Here is an 18,016-nt window from a genome sequence, read left to right as displayed (position 1 = left end):
TTCGCGGAAGTACTGCTTTACAGCGTGATTGAAATTTAAAGGGAATGTTCCCACGTTACAGCAGACTACTTTCAAGGTTAACAGTGCATACGTACACTACCAGTCAAAGGTCTGGACACACCTACTCATTCAAGGGTTTTTCTTTATTTTTAAAAAACATTTTACATGGTAGAATAATAGTGAAGACATCAAAACTATGAAAGAACACATATGGAATCATGTGGTAACCAAAAAAATGTTAAACAAATCAAAATATATGTTATATTTGAGATTCTTCAAATAGCCACCCTTTGCCTTGATGACAGCTTTGCACACTCTTGGCATTCTCTCAACCAGCTTCATGAGGTAGTCACCTGGAATGAATTTCAATTAACAGCTGTGGCTTTTTAAAAGTACATTAGTGGAATTTCTTTCCTTCTTAATACGTTTGAGCCAATCAGTTGTGAAGAACTTTGAAAGTTTCTTCAAGTGCAGCCGCAAGAACCATCAAGCGCTATGATGATACTGGCTCTCATGAGGACCGACACAGGAATGGAAGACCCAGAGTTACTGCTGCAGAGGATAAGTTCATTAGAGTTACCAGCCTCAGAAATTGCAGCCCAAATAAATGCTTCACAGAGTTCAAGTCACAAACACATCTCAACATCAACTGTTCAGAGGGGACTATGTGAATCAGGCCTTCATGGTCGAATTGCTGCGAAGAAACCACTACTAAAGGACACCAATAAGAAGAAGAGACCTGCGTGGGCCAAGAAACACGAGCAATGGACATTAGACCGGTCAAAATGTGTCCTTTGGTCTGGAGTCCAAATTGGAGATTTTTGGTATCAACAGTCGTGTCTTTGTGAGACACGGTGTGGGTGAACAGATGATCTCCTCGTGTAGTTCCCACCGTAAAGCATGGAGGAGGAGGTGTGATGGTGTGGGGGTGCTTTGCTGGTGACACTGTTGGTGATTTATTTAGAATTCAAGGCACACTTAACCAGCATGGCTACCACAGCATTCTGTAGCAATACACCATCCCATCTGGTTTGGGCTTAGTGGGACTATCATTTGTTTTTCAACAGGACAATGATCCAACACACCTCCAGGCTGTGTAAGGGCTATTTTACCAAGAAGGAGAGTGATGGAGTGCTGCATCAGATGACCTGGCCTCCACAATCCCCCGACCTCAACCCAATTGAGATGTTTGGGATGAGTCGGACGGCAAAGTGAAGGAAAAGCAGCCAACAAGTGCTCAGCATATGTGGGAACTCCTTCAAGACTGTTGGAAAAGCTGGTTGAGAGAATGCCAAGAGTGTGCAAAGCGGTCATCAAGGCAAAGGCTGGCTATTTGAAGAATCTCAAATATAAAATATATTTTGTATTTGTTTAACACTTTTTTGGTTACTACATGATTCCATATGTGTTATTTCATAGATTTGATGTCTTCACTATTATTCTACAATGTAGAATAGTAAAAATAAAGAAAAACCCTTGAATGAATAGGTGTGTCCAAACTTTTGACTGGTACTGTATATATATAAAAATGCTATATTTATTTTTATTTTATTCAGACAGGGATAGAATGAAATGAGTGGGGAGACAAGAGGGGGGTGTAGAATAGCAAGGGGGACGGGATTCCTACCCACTCTGGATTGTTGTATGGGTGCTGCAGGTGGTGGCTTCACACGCTAAACCAGCCTCAGGCACAATATTGTCAAGAATTATGATGGGGTACGACATTTAGACTAAGCTAATGGGGCATTTATAAGTTCGATTTTTCAAGAATCAATGGCATATAATAGGCTATATCATTCATTTAAAAGTCCCAAAAATGTACCTTAAAATCTCAGATTGCACCTTTAATCAATGACATCTAGCATTTCAACACCTGGTTACCTAGGTTGCACAAGGAACTAGACTGGGTGCATTCTGTCAGGGTGGGACTTTAGTGGGAACTGGGACAATGCCAACCAATCAAACGATGACAATCAAACAATGAAGCAATGGAACAATGCCAGTCAAACGATGCCAGGGAACCCCAGGAAGACCCCAGGAAGAGTAGCTACTGCCAAGTAACACTTTTTTGGTTACTACATGATTCCATATGTGTTATTTCATAGTTTTGATGTCTTCACTATTATTCTACAATGTAGAAAATAGTAAAAATAAAGAAAAACCCTTGAATGAGTAGGTTTGTCCAAACCTTTGACTGGTAGTGTACAGTTGAAATCGGAAGTTTACATACACTTAGGTTGGAGTCATTAAAACTTGTTTTTCAACCACTCCACACATTTCTTGTTAACAAACTATAGTTTTGGCAAGTCGGTTAGACATCTACTTTGTGCATGACACAAGTAATTTTTCCAACAATTGTTTACAGACAGATTATTTCACTTATAATTCACTGTATCACAATTCCAGTGGGTCAGAAGTTTACATACACTAAGTTGACTGTGCCTTTAAACAGCTCGGAAAATTCCAGAAAATTATGTCATGGCTTTAGAACCTTCTGATAGGCTAATTACATTTGACATTGACATCATTTGAGTCAATTGGAGATGTACCTGTGGATGTATTTCAAGGCCTACCTTCAAACTCAGTGCCTCTTTGCTTGACATCATGGGAAAATCAAAAGAAATCAGCCAAGACCTGAGAAAAAAAATTGTAGACCTCCACAAGTCTGGTTCATCCTTGGGAGCAATTTCCAAACGCCTGAAGGTAGCACGTTCATCTGTACAAACAATAGTACGCAAGTATAAACACCATGGGACCATGCAGCCGTCATACCACTCAGGAAGGAGACATAGGATGAACATACTTTGGTGGGAAAAGTGCAAATCAATCCCAGAACAACAGCAAAGGACCTTGTGAAGATGCTGGAGGAAACAGGTACAAAAGTATCTATATCCACAGTAAAATGAGTCCTATATTGACATAACCTGAAAGGCCGCTCAGCAAGGAAGAAGCCACTGCTCCAAAACCGCCATAAAAAAGCCAGACTATGGTTTGCAACTGCACATGGGGACAAAGATCTTACTTTTTTGAGAAATGTCCTCTGGTCTGAAGAAACAAAAATATAACTGTTTGACCATAATGACCATCGTTATGTTTGGAGGAAAAAGGGGGACGCTTGCAAACTGAAGAACACCATCCCAACCTTGAAGCATGGGGGTGGCAGCATCATGCTGTGGGGGTGCTTTGCTGCAGGAGGGACTGGTGCACTTCACAAAATAGATGGCATCATGAGGAAGGAAAATTATGTAGAAGTATATTGAAGCAACATCTCAAGACATCAGTCAGGAAGTTAAAGCTTGGTCGCAAATGGGTCTTCCAAATGACCCCCAAGCATACTTCCAAAGTTGTGGCAAAATGGCTTAAGGACAACAAAATCAAGGTATTGGAGTGGCCATCACAAAGCCCTGACCTCAATCCTATAGAACATTTGTGGGCAGAACTTAAAAAGCGTGTGCGAGCAAGGATGCCTACAAACCTGACTCAGTTACACCAGCTCTGTCAGGAGGAATGGGCCAAAATTCACCCAACTTATTGTGGGAAGCTTGTGGAAGGCTACTCAAAACGTTTGACCCAAGTTAAACAATTTAAAGGCAATGCTACCAAATACTATTTGAGTGTACAGTATGTAAACTTCTGACCCACTGGGAATGTGATGAAAGGAATAAAATCTGAAATAAATCATTCTCTCTACTATTATTCTGACATTTCACATTCTTAAAATAAAGTGGTGATCCTAACAATGAATTTTTACTAGGATTAAATGTCAGGAATTGTGAAAAACTGAGTTTAAATGTATTTGGCTAAGGTGTATGTAAACTTCCGACTTCAACTGTATAATGGCTATGGGCTGCAGACAGGATGCCTTGAAAGACTAATTAAGAAAAAGGATCCCAATCATTTAAAAAAAATCTACCTGAATGCTCTAGTCTAGGTGCCAGTGTCTTTCTGATCTCTTGCCAACTCCAGCGGTTGTTTTGGACCCGGTACCTGTTGTTTTGGATCCGGTACCGGTCAGAAAATAGAAAGTGACATATCATTCGAAAGCTACATCACTTGTATTCTTGGAAATTGATCACAAGAACACCACAACCACAAATTGTAGAAATAGGGTTTACACATAATTATGACTTTGTGGCTGTGGTAACTAGTGACGACCCCAGATCAAACCAGACTCATCTGGTTTCAAGTGGCCAAATCCCTTCATGTGATCTTCTACTGTGATCTAAAGGACAAGCTGGGAATCAGACATGAGATCTGATTATGTCACAGTGAAAAGGCTACTTCAGCTTTCTCCTCATATGGATATCATTCCAGTAAGAAAAATGAAGGAATGGTACATTGCACAAGGGTCATGTCTAGATGCGATACAGCTTTTGTCAAATTGACTTCAAAAGTAGATTTTTTTTGCTAACCCTTTTCTTAACCTTAACCTTCTCCTCCTCACCTGAAGTGTAAATTCTCCTAACCTGCTTTTTTTTTTAAAGCCGCGCTGCTTCTTGACACGGAAGCCAGCGGTGTCGGAGGAAACACCATTCAGCTGGCGACCGAAGTCAGTTTGTAGGCGCCCGGCCCTCCACAAAGAGCGCGATGGGACAAGGAAATCCCTGCTGGCCAAACCCTCCCATATTCCGGACGACGATGGGCCAATTGTGCGCTGCCTCAGGGGTTTCCCGGTCACGGCCGGCTGTGAAACAGCCTGGGATAGACCCCGGGTCTGTAGTGATAACTCAAGCACTGCGATGTAGTGCCTTCAATTTTTGACGAAAGCTGTATCCCTTCTAGACAAAACTTTGCACAAGCCCTGCACTATTAAAATGGGTGTGATCCTATGGGAATTTGCACATATTTAGAGCGCCAACATTAGGTAAACGTTTTTTTGTTATTTAAAAAATAATAATTATTAAGGTGATTCTGATCCAACCATAAATGCATTTGTTGTGCCACTGGCCTGAGACGATTGAAGTTAAAATATAGCCTAGTAGGCTCACGTTAACGAGCTACTTAGCTGGTTCATTGCTAATGCAAGGAAGTTAGGCTAGCAAGCATTTTAGCTAGGTAGCCTATGACAACAAAAAGTGTACTGTACTACAAAGCCACAGTTGTTTTGCCAACACGAAAGAGAGGAGGATGGCATTGGTCTTCAACTACTATAATCTACAAGTAGGGTGAGTCAACATTGTTTTACTTGCTCCCACGCACACACACACACAGACAGAAATCAGTCCCACAGACAGCCACATGATATTTAGCAACATTGATTTGACTACATATTTTTGGGTATCTTTAAGTTTGTTTTCAGTGTACTACACTAAGCATATATAGTCTTGTTGATTTCATGTTTAAATTGAAATGGTGCTGTAATAGTGGAGGCAGTGCTCCTGTTGTCTTTGTGCTGACTTCTGGTAACTCTGTGGTTCTAAATCAGTCGTTGTTTAGTAAACTGTCGAAAACATTAACTTGCTTGACCATGCTGATACAACTGTTTGTTACATGCAATATTTGCTTTGTGGACTTCACCGGACAGATGTTGCTCTCTGGTTTTGTGATGAAACAAACGTATATGTAGTTTAATTTATTCTGCAACTGTGACTGTTGTTTTTTTTGTTATATCACGGTGGCGTATGAACGAATGGGTTATAGAGCAGACAACGCAATTATCACAACATAGGTTGTAAAATGGCTTTTTTACTGGCTCGGCTTGGCTTCCTCAGTTATTTTACCCACGAAACGCTACTGTGTTGTTGCTGACACCTGTATCAGAATCCCACGGTTCTTCCCTTTCTAAACATGTGTTTGTATGAGTTATAGTTTTGTGTCGCTTAGAAAATGCCACCAGAGGACATCAGAGTTTAACAGGTTTAATATAAGACTGACGAGGAGTGATAGCACAAACTGCCACTCAGGATTTTAATGCGCCACTCCTCAGTTAGGTTTCACTTTCATTTCTCCCTTTCAATTTTGTTTCATCAGTAACGTGTTTGTACCGCAGTGGTTTTATAGGCTATAGCTATATCATTGGTAGGGAAAGGTCATCATTAACCAGACTTTGATTCGCCGCTGCTGTAGAGACATCCTCAGTCAGAGACAAGACCGCATTTATCCAAATTAACGCTGCTGACAACGGTCTCATCAGTGGGACGATCATGGCCAGAAGGCAGGTAAGAGATGGAATTACTTCTCTCTGAATCTTATAACTGGACATTTTCTATGGCGTTATTTCTATGGTCCAAAATTGATTCTTTACCACAGGACACTTCAACTATCCTGGGAAATAAAAATGAAAAGGAGCACTCTGTTTCTACATAAATCATCCGATATGTATTGATGGGACATGAACAGTTATTTCTGTGGTGTTCCAATGGTGATACCATAAGATTTGTTTTTGATATGGGACAGTTTCCCGGAGACTAGTCCTGGATTTAATAGCAAGGTCAATAGTGCTTTATAGTATTAGTCCAGGACTAGATCTGTGTCAGGGAAACGGGCCCTTTTTGTTTACTAAATCGTCCCCTATCGTCTTGCAGGGGTGTTTCACAATTCCCCCTGGCCCTGAATCAGGAGGAGGAGTGAAAATGCATCAATACACCACTCGTCCAGATTCAGACTACCTTTCCTCAAACCTTACCGGATTGTCAGGGTTGAGGAGTAATGAATTCAACGTGGTCTCAGAACATTTCGTATTATTCTGTACGTAAAATCCGATACACTCCATTTAGATAGATATTACATTTGGTATTAATTTGTGGATTTCCATCATCCATTTCGTAAGATATGTTAACAAATTACAATGGGTATGTTACAAATCGCATTTCGTACAATATCTTACAAATTTGCTATACGGTATATACAATATGTTACGTTTTTGCTAAATGTATGATATGTTACGAATTCCAATTTATTGTGGGTAACATTAGCTAGGTGGCTAATGCTAACATTAGCTAGCTCTAGGGGTTAGGGTTAAGTTTAGGAGTTAGGTTAAAGGGTAAGGGTTAGCAAAAAGGGTTAACGTTAGGTTAGAGTTAGCTAACATGCTAAGTAGTTGCAAAGTAGCTAAAAAGTAGTAAGTAGTTGCAAATGCTGAAGTTGTCCGTGATGAGATTCAAACACACAACCTTTAGGTTGCTAGACGTTTGCGTTATATGCCCACCCATCCACCCAGACTAATTACCCTACTTTAGTTTTTGCCTTCGATAAGAAACGTTACATATCATATTAATTTGACTGTCCCGGATTTCCGTTTACTATGTTATGTCTAGTCTATGAGAACAGTCAGACGGATTACAAAAAAACTGTAATCCGTTACCTTACCAGCGAAAATATTGTAATCAGATTACAGATACTTTTGAAAAACTATATGATTACTTCTAGGATTTGTGGAATTGTTTTTGGACACCTTTCTGTTTTTTCAATGACATTCAAATCAGCATTGGAAAACGGCGCAAATTTAAATTTCTTGACCAAATCAGAGACCACTATGATGACGCACCAAAGGTGTTTGAAGGATCACGGGAAAAGAGCACGAATTTGCTTTTGTAGGCTACAGTCCAAGCTACAGTGCATTCGGAAAGTATTCAGACCCCTTTACTTTTTCCACATTTTCTTACGTTACAGCCTTATTCTAAAATTTATTAAATAAAAATGTTCCTCATCAATCTACACACAATCCCCCATAATGACAAAGCGAAAACAGGTTTTTAGGAATTTTTGCAAATTTTAAAAACGGAAATACCTTATATAGATAAGTATTCAGACCCTTTGCTATAAGTCTCAAAATTGAGCTCAGGTCATCCTGTTTCCATTGATCATCCGTGAGATATTTCTACAACTTGATTGGAGTCCCCCTGTGGTCAATTAAATTGACTGGACATGATTTGGAAAGGCACACACCTGTCTATATAAGGTCCCACAGTTGACAGTGCATGTCAGAGTACAAACCAAGCCATGAAGTTGAAGGAATTGTCCATAGAGCTCCGAGACAGGATTGTGTCGAGGCACAGATCTGTGGAAGGGTACCAAAAAATGTCTGCAGCATTGAAGGTCCGCAAGAACACAGTGGCCTCCATCATTCTTAAATGGAAGAAGTTTGGAACCACCAAAACTCTTCCTAGAGCTGGCTGCCCGGCCAAACTGAGCAATTGGGGGAGAAGGGCCTTGGTCAGGGAGGTGACCAAGAACCCGATGGTCACTCTGACAGAGCTCCAGAGTTCCTGTGTGGAGATGGGAGAACTTTCCAGAAGGACAACCATCTCTGCAGCACTCCACCAATTAGGCCTTTATGGTAGAGTGGCCAGACGGAAGCCACTCCTCAGTTAAATGCACATGACAGCCCGCTTGGAGTTTGCCAAAAGGCACCTAAAGGACTCAGACCATAAGAAACAAAATTCTCTGGTCTGATGAAACCAAGATTGAACTCTTTGGCCTGAATGCCAAGCGTCACGTCTGGAGGAAACCTGGCACCATCCCTACGGTGAAGCATGGCGGTGGCATCATGCTTTGGGGATGTTATTCAGCAGCAGGGACTGGGAGACTAGTCAGGCTTGAGGGAAAGATGAACAGAGCAAAGTCCAGAGACATCCTTGCTGAAAACCTGCTCCAGAGCGCTCAGGACCTCAGACTGGGGTGAAGGTTCACCTTCCAACAGGACAACGACCCTAAGCACACAGCCAAGACAACACAGGAGTGGCTTTGGGACAAGTCTCTGAAAGTCCTTGAGTGGCCCTGCCAGAGCACGGACTTGAAGCCGATCTAACATCTCTGAGGAGACCTGAAAATAGCTGTGCAGCGACGCTCCCCTGACAGAGCTTGAGAGGATCTGCAGAGAAGAATGGGAGAAACTCCCCAAATACAGGTGTGCCAAGCTTGTAGTGTCATACCCAAGAAGACTCAAGGCTGTGATCGCTGCCAAAGGTGCTTCAACAAAGTACTGAGTGAAGGGTCTGAATACTTATGTAAATGTGATATTTCCGTTTTTTATTTGTAATACATTTGCAAAGATTTCTAAACCTGTTTTTGCTTTGTCATTATGGGGTATTATGTGTAGATTGATGAGGGGGGATAAATAATTTAATCAATTTTAAAATAAGGCTGTAACGTAACAAAATGTGGAAAAAGTCAAGGGGTCTGAATACTTTCCGAATGCATTGTATGTCTTCAAATGTTGCGACTGCTGTCGGTATCCAAAGATTATCCAACTTGAATAAGCGCTTGGAGGTAAGGAGGACAGCAGTAGTGTAGCCTATGGGCGATACTGATATAATTTAGGCCTATTCATTTAGGGCTATTATAGGCTACATATCGCACACTGCTGCTCTCTCATTTAGCTATTTGCACATTACAGATTGTGGTTGTTGTGGATGGCTATTCACAAATGTATGTTTATTTTAACCCAACAGTGGTGGAATTGAACAAGTTTAACCTGCCTATCATTCATTTGTTTTTGCTATTCATTACGGAAACCGTTTACCGTTTAAGAACCAAACGGAAGCAAACAGAGCAAAACAAGCATTTATATTGGACAATTCAGGTAGGTCCCTCCCCATTTCGTTCTCTTTGCTTCCGTTTAAGAAACGTTTTGCAACAGAATCGCCGTAATGAATACAACCCAGTAGACAGCCAATGAAAAATGCGCTCTTGCAACAGATTCATAGTGCGGATCCCAGCCAATGAAATAAAAGTTTTTATTTATTTTAAGTTCTCCCTTCTAAACTCCCCCTTGGTATTATGCTTCATACTGTCAACAACAAGTTTAATTTAAGAAGACCACGAGTTGTTATTTTATTGCTCAATCTAATTCGAGCCAAATCAGTCCTCCATGACAACAGATCAACAACAGAGTAGGCTAATTAGTCCTTAGTTTTGTGGTTATGCTCAGGTAAAACATTTTGGCTAATCTAGATTTCCATATTTCCAAGTCAAATTTTTGAAGATCAATGGGTATTACATTTATTGGAATGACTGAAAATCTGACAGACTCTGTTGTTTTTTATGTAAATATAGACTGATCGTATTATTGTCTGTAGTAGAAAGTAATGGGTTAGAAGAAGCCTACATAACCAACCCATAAATTAAAATGCAACATCCATTTATGGCCAGCTAGGTCAACTTTAAACATTGATTCATCCTGCAATAGATGTTCAATTGGTAATATTCATTTTTGTCTTCTTCTAATGCCTCTTAAGCAGGTTGACATTTAGGGGGATGAGTCTTGTCCATTTTTATTTGGATTTCATGTAATGGACATACACAAAATAGTCCAAATTGGTGAAGTGAAACAAAAAAAATTACTTGTTTCAAAAAATTCTAAAAAAAATAAATAACGGAAAAGTGGTGCGTGCATATGTATTCACCCCCTTTGCTATGAAGCCCCTAAATAAGATCTGGTGCAACCAATTACCTTCAGAAGTCACATAATTAGTTAAATAAAGTCCACCTGTGTGTCACATGATCTCAGTATATATACACCTGTTCTGAAAGGCCCCAGAGTCTGCAACACCACTAAGCAAGGGACACCACTAAGCAAGGGACACCACCAAGCAAGCGGCACCATGAAGACCAAGGAGCTCTCCAAACAGGTCAGGGACAAAGTTGTGGAGAAGTACAGATCAGGGTTGGGTTATAAAAAAATATCTGAAACTTTGAACATCCCACGGAGCACCATTAAATCCATTATTAAAAAATTGAAAGAATATGGCACCACAACAAACCTGCCAAGAGAGGGCCGCCCACCAAAACTCACGGACCAGGCAAGGAGGGCATTAATCAGAGAGGCAACAAAGAAAACAAAGATAACCCTGAAGGAGCTGCAAAGCTCCACAGTGGAGATTGGAGTATCTGTCCATAGGATCATTTTAAGCCGTACACTCCACAGAGCTAGGCTTTACGGAAGAGTGGCCAGAAAAAAGCCATTGCTTAAAGAAGAAAATAAGCAAACATGTTTGGTGTTCGCCAAAAGCCATGTGGGAGACTCCCCAAACATATGGAAGAAGGTACTCTGGTCAGATGAGACTAAAATTGAGCTTTTTGGCCATCAAGGACAACGCTATGTCTGGCGCAAACCCAACACCTCTCATCACCCCGAGAACACCATCCCCACAGTGAAGCATGGTGGTGGCAGCATCATGCTATGGGATGTTTTTCATTGGCAGGGACTGGGAAACTGGTCAGAATTGAAGGAATGATAGATGGCACTAAATACAGGGAAATTCTTGAGGGAAACCGGTTTCAGTCTTCCAGAGATTTGAGACTGGGGACGGAGGTTCACCTTCCAGCAGGACAATGATCCTAAGCATACTGCTAAAGCAACACTTGAGTGGTTTAAGGGGAAACATTTAAATGTCTTGGAATGGCCTAGTCAAAGTCCAGACCTCAATCCAATTGAGAATCTGTGGTATGACTTAAAGATTGCTGTACACCAGCGGAACCCATCCAATTGAAGGAGCTGGAGCAGTTTTGCTTTGAAGAATGGGCAAAAATCCCAGTGGCTTGATGTGCCAAGGTTATAGAGACATATCCCAAGAGACTTGCAGCTGTAATTGCTGCAAAAGGTGGCTCTACAAAGTATTGACTTTGGGTGGGGGGGGGGGGGGGGGGGGTGAATAGTTATGCAGGCTCAATTGTTCTGTTTTTTGTCTTATTTCTTGTTTGTTATACAAAAAAAAATATTTTGCATCTTCAAAGTGGTAGGCATGTTGTGTAAATCAAATGATACAAACCCCCCCAAAATCCATTTTAATTCCAGGTTGTAAGGCAACAAAATAGGAAAAATGCCAAGGGGGGTGAATATTTTCGCAAGCCACTGTGTGTATATATACAGTGGGGAGAACAAGTATTTGATACACTGCAGATTTTGCAGGTTTTCCTACTTATAAAGCATGTAGAGGTCTGTAATTTTTATCATAGGTACACTTCAACTGTGAGAGATGGAATCTAAAACAAAAATCCAGAAAATCACATTGTATGATTTTTAAGTAATTAATTAGCATTTTATTGCATGACATAAGTATTTGATACATCAGAAAAGCAGAACTTTAATATTTGGTACAGAAACCTTTGTTTGCAATTACAGAGATCATACATTTCCTGTAGGTCTTGACCAGGTTTGCACACACTGCAGCAGGGATTTTGGCCCACTCCTCCATACAGACCTTCTCCAGATCCTTCAGGTTTCGGGGCTGTCGCTGGGCAATACGGACTTTCAGCTCCCTCCAAAGATTTTCTATTGGGTTCAGGTCTGGAGACTGGCTAGGCCACTCCAGGACCTTGAGATGCTTCTTACGGAGCCACTCCTTAGTTGCCCTGGCTGTGTGTTTCGGGTCGTTGTCATGCTGGAAGACCCAGCCACGACCCATCTTCAATGCTCTTACTGAGGGAAGGAGGTTGATGGCCAAGATCTCGCGATACATGGCCCCATCCATCCTCCCCTCAATACGGTGCAGTCGTCCTGTCCCCTTTGCAGAAAAGCATCCCCAAAGAATTATGTTTCCACCTCCATGCTTCACGGTTAGGATGGTGTTCTTGGGGTTGTACTCATCCTTCTTCTACCTCCAAACACGGCGAGTGGAGTTTAGACCAAAAAGCTATATTTTTGTCTCATCAGACCACATGACCACCTCCCATTCCTCCTCTGGATAATCCAGATGGTCATTGGCAAACTTCAGAGGGGCCTGGACATGCGCTGGCTTGAGCAGGGGGACCTTGCGTGCGCTGCAGGATTTTAATCCATGACGGCGTATGTGTTACTAATGGTTTTCTTTGAGACTGTGGTCCCAGCTCTCTTCAGGTCATTGACCAGGTCCTGCCGTGTAGTTCTGGGCTGATCCCTCACCTTCCTCATGATCATTGATGCCCCACGAGGTGAGATCTTGCATGGAGCCCCAGACCGAGGGTGATTGACCGTCATCTTGAACTTCTTCCATTTTCTAATAATTGCGCCAACAGTTGTTGCCTTCTCACCAAGCTGCTTGCCTATTGTCCTGTAGCCCATCCCAGCCTTGTGCAGGTCTACAATGTTATCCCTGATATCCTTACACAGCTCTCTGGTCTTGGCCATTGTGGAGAGGTTGGAGTCTGTTTGATTGAGTGTGTGGACAGGTGTCTTTTATACAGGTAACGAGTTCAAACAGGTGCAGTTAATACAGGTAATGAGTGGAGAACAGGAGGGCTTCTTAAAGAAAAACTAACAGGTCTGTGAGAGCCGGAATTCTTACTGGTTGGTAGGTGATCAAATACTTATGTCATGCAATAAAATGCAAATTAATTACTTAAAAATCATACAATGTGATTTTCTGGATTTTTGTTTTAGATTCCGTCTCTCACAGTTGAAGTGTACCTATGATAAAAATTACAGACCTCTACATGCTTTGTAAGTAGGAAAACCTGCAAAATCGGCAGTGTATCAAATACTTGTTCTCCCCACTGTATATGTGATGGGATGTATAGACATTATAGACATTATGGACAGTATGTGGATAGAATATTTAGTATATCTGTAGATGTGTGTGTGTGTGTGTGTATATATATATGCAAGAAGAAAAAAACATATAGGGGATTGGAAGTGATGCAGACAATTACATTGATGGAAGTTACAATCTATCTGCAATATTAAAGCTGATCTACCCCCTTAAAAAAAATTTCCCCGCAAGGAGAATTTCCGCAAGATGGACCAGTTTTAAAGTCAAAATTGTATATATTGTAAACATTTATGAAAACAGAAATGAGCTTTTTGGTCTTACATTAAGGTTAGGCATTAGGGTTAGCAGGGTTGTTAAGGTTATGTTTAAAATCAGATGTTATGACTTTGTGGCTGTGCCAGCTACTAACCTGCGCCTCTTAAGGGGAAAGTAATCTAAAAGTAACTGAAAGTAATCAGATTATGTTACTGAGTTTGGTTAATCCAAAAGTTACGTTACTAATTACAATTTTGGACAGGTAACTAGTAACTGTAACAGATTACATTTAGAAAGTAACCTACCCAACCCTGTGGATTTTGTAGGCCCTAGGCCTAGATGTACACTGAACAAAAATATAAACGTAACATGTAGAGTGTTGGTCCCATGTTTCATGAGCTGAAATAAAAGATCCCAGAAATTTTCCATGTGCTCAAAAAGCTTATTTCTCTCTCATTTTGTGCACATATTTGTTTACATCCCTGTTAGTGAGCATTTCTCCTTTGCCAAAATAGTCCATCCACCTGACATGTGTGGCATACCAAGAAGCTGATTAAACAGCATGATCATTACACAGGTGCACCTTGTGCTGGGGACAATAAACAGCCACTCTAAAATGTGCAGTTTTGTCACACAACACAATGCCACAATTGGAATGCTGGCTGCAGGAATGTCCACCAGAGTTGTTGCCATACAATTGAATGTTCATTTCTCTACCATAAGCCGCCTCCAACGTCATTTTAGAGTATTTGGCAGTACGCCCAACCGGCCTCACAACCGCAGACCACGTGTAACCACACCAGCCCAGGACCTGCACATCCGGCTTCTTCACCTGCAGGATCGTCTGAGACCAGCCACCCGGACAGCTGATGAAACTGTGGGTTTGCACAACCAAAGAATATCTGCACAAACTGTCAGAAACCATCTCAGGGAAGATCATCTGCGTGCTCGTCGTCCTCAACATGGTCTTGACCTGACTGCAGTTCGGCGTCGTAACCGACTTCTGAACACAATTCCTGGAAGCGGAAAATGTCCCCGTTTTTCCATGGCCTGCATACTCACCAGACCCTTGAGCATGTTTGGGATGCTCTGGATCGACGTGTACAACAGCGTGTTCCAGTTCCCGCCAATATCCAGCAACTTCGCACAGCCATGGATGAGGAGTGGGACAACATTCCACAGGCCACAATCAACAGCCTGATCAACTCTATGTGAAGGAGATGTGTCGCGCTGCATGAGGCAATAGTGATCACACCAGATACTGACTGGTTTTCTGATCCACGCCCCTACCTTTTTTTTAAAGGTGTCCCAGTCATGTGAAATTCATAGATTAGGGCCTGATCAATTTATTTCAATTGACTGATTTCCTTATATGAACTGTAACTCAGCAAAATCGTATAAATGTTTTGCATGTTGCATTTTATATATATATATATATATATATATATATATATATATATATATATATATAGTCCTCATAAGCTATCGTTCAAGGGGGAACAAATTATGTGGGATACTACTTCAAAGTTTAGTTCCATCTACACCACCCTGTAACACTGCACCTTCTGACTCCATTTCACAGGGCAAGGACGGTTCTCTGTGGAAGATCCAGCATCATAAATGTGAACGTCATGTGATCTGGCAAAAGCAATTCTTACCATGTGAGTCAATAACAGATTTCTGAAACTGCACAAGCGCACACACAGGCAAAGCAGACACATTCATACTCACACACACCCACAGACACTATACTAGAGACTAAACAGTATAGGCTATAGTAGTCACACTAATCAGAACCTAAAAACACTAAAAAGTCATGCTCTTGAAACTCCAGTGAATAAATAAATGTTCTCTTCCTTGCTGCAGATTTCACTGAACTTAAACTGAATCCTGATTCGTCATATAATAAACTCCATCTGACTGAGAAGAACAGCGTGGTGACAAGGATGGACAAGGAGCAGCGAAAGGATGACGGTCCTGGGAGATTCACGCACATCGCTCAGGTGACGTGTGCACCGCTGAAGAGAAGTGCGAAAGATCGCTATTACTGGGAGGTGGCATGGAGTGGGGAGGAGGGGGTTAAAATAGCAGTCTCATACATGGGAATCCAGAAGTTCGGTCTGCATGATGTGTGTCGATTTGGACGCAACCCACTGTCCTGGAGTCTAGAATGCACTAAGGCTGGTTTCTCTTTCTGGCACAACAACGTGAAGAAGAACATCCCTGTTGAATACGTCTCCTCCAGAATTGGAGTCTTCCTCGACTATGAGGCAGGAACTCTTTCCTTCTTTGACAGGCCTTACCTTAGTTGTGACACACTGAAACTCCTCTATAAGGTTGAGACTGAATTCACAGAGGATCTCTTCCCTGGGTTTTGGCTTGGCTTGGGATCCACTGTGGGGATGTGCCGAAAGGAGAGAGAGCATGCAGCAAAGCACCACCATTACACAGATTATGATGATGACTCGTATTAAGATGTTTTAGAACAATGAATGATCATTATCTGTTAGCAAGAGATGGATGAGTTGACAACAGATACATGAGAAGGAATGGGCTGTAATATAATGAGCTGATAATAATATTCAACATGTGAATCCCAGGAGTCTGCGAAATTCCAGTGATCTTACATTTTCCACATTCCGATAGCTATAACTTTTCTCTTAGTGTATACCATTTTGCTGTCAACTTTGAACATAACTCACAAATAAAAACATTCTACATCCAATCAATCTCTTGTGCTTGTTTTCATAAGCCAATACATCATCATGTAAAGATTGTGTATTGCATATCAATGGCTCTGATATCTTGTAGGAGCATGCTGTTACCTCATCAAGGGATGGATTTGACTTTTAATAAGACAAGATAAGCAAATCTTTATTGTCCATTAAGTTTATACAGAATGGTAATTTACTGTTGTTCCGAACATGCCCCTTAAATGTGTTGATACCCAGAGAGAGAGAGAGACAGACGAGAGGAGTTCAAGTGCACCAAAAGCTCTTTATTATTAACCATGTGACACAAACAACAGCGATGAATGGACGGGGAATATGGCAACGTTCCAAATGACACATTATTCCCGATATAGTGCACTACTTTTGACCAGGTCCTATAGAGTTCTGGTCAAAAGTAATGCACTATAAAGAGAATAGGGTGCCATGTGAGACGGGCCCAATGACGAGGAAGAAGGTGGAATCAGACCTTGTTGAAAGCTGCTACGTCGACACTCTGGACCTGCAGAACAAGAGAATAGAGAACAGTCTCCAACCGTCTCTCATTTGGGTAAGATAACCTGTACAAGGACATACAGAATAGTATACTGTCAAAGGCAGTGGCGACCCATCATTCAGGGCAGGTGGGGCAGAGCCCTACCTGTTTAGCTAAAAAATATATATATATATATATATATATATATATACAGATATAATTGACCTATTTTGCATGTTATTTTGGCATTCATTTGTTAGATATCAGTTTGCAAACAATAAAAATAAAAAAAATCCTTGAGTTAATAAAGCCGCAGATAAACATGGTCTCTTGAGTAAGGCAACTCCAAAATGCAGGCTTTTCAGCCTATCTCAGCGCTTACTGTGGTGGAGGGGTGGCCAGGAAAGCACAGAGCGTAGACGTTGGTAATTTTCTCTAGTTGCGCTATGATTGGCTCAGTGTTCTGTAACTCATGGGGTCACTATGTAACAGCAGAATCTTCAGGGAGAGCTAGGCAGTTCAAGCCCCCTTGGGTGCTGCCATATATTTACATTAGAAGTGGTCATTGGCCACAGATAAAATGACGTCAAATCACTTTATATCTACCGTAGCTTTGATTGGACTGATCATGTCAACATCATACTTTAAAAACCTTAGCTAGCTAGCTAGCTAAACAAGCAGTCATCATCATGAATCACGTTGACAATCTACTGGCAAATCCTTTTCAATCCTTGTCATATGAAGAAAAATTATAGATAAAATCTATCAGTGCTCATCGGCCATTGGACATTAACATTGCACAACAAGTTGAAATCGCAAATTCAACAGTGAGTGGTTTGGAAGGAATCAGTGGCTAATTGCGATGCAAAGCAATCACTATTTTGCTTCCACTGTCTGCTATTCGGTGGAGAGGGTGTGTGATCCAAGTCTGGGTTTAAGGATTTAAAACATCTGGATAAACATTCACACGCAACACCATGGGCCAGGAAAGGTTGAATATGCTGTTAATCCAGCATGACTTCTGCCGGGTTCAAAACAACTGGGAACTCAGAACTCGGAACTGGGAAATCTCCGACTTCGGTGCATTCACGACAACTGGGAACTCTGGAAAAAAAAAAACTACCTCAGACAAGGAAAATGTGTTTTGA

The 18,016-nt window shown here is 41.3% G+C and overlaps 1 protein-coding gene across 1 annotated transcript; it reads left to right on the top strand.

The window, feature by feature from the left end:
• Positions 1-5,527: 5,527 nt before the first annotated feature.
• LOC311130509 (E3 ubiquitin/ISG15 ligase TRIM25-like) lies at positions 5,528-16,389 on the top strand. Its single transcript, XM_084163267.1, has 3 exons — positions 5,528-6,158; positions 15,247-15,325; positions 15,531-16,389. The coding sequence occupies exons 1-3, from the start codon at positions 6,144-6,146 to the stop codon at positions 16,136-16,138; spliced, it is 702 nt and encodes a 233-aa protein (XP_084019393.1). The 5' UTR covers positions 5,528-6,143; the 3' UTR covers positions 16,139-16,389.
• The last annotated feature ends 1,627 nt before the right edge of the window (positions 16,390-18,016 follow it).

This window comes from Coregonus lavaretus (assembly GCF_964263955.1).
Source record: "Coregonus lavaretus genome assembly, chromosome: 6".
Classification (NCBI taxonomy): Eukaryota; Metazoa; Chordata; class Actinopteri; order Salmoniformes; family Salmonidae; genus Coregonus; species Coregonus lavaretus.
Note: the sequence above shows the minus strand (reverse complement) of the source record. Positions and strands in the feature narration are given on the sequence as shown.

Bases quoted from the DNA above. Each gene is read 5' to 3' on its own strand.
- LOC311130509 (XM_084163267.1), top strand. The intron at 15,326-15,530 runs GTGAGTCAATAA...TCCTTGCTGCAG, and splicing joins GCAAAAGCAATTCTTACCAT to ATTTCACTGAACTTAAACTG.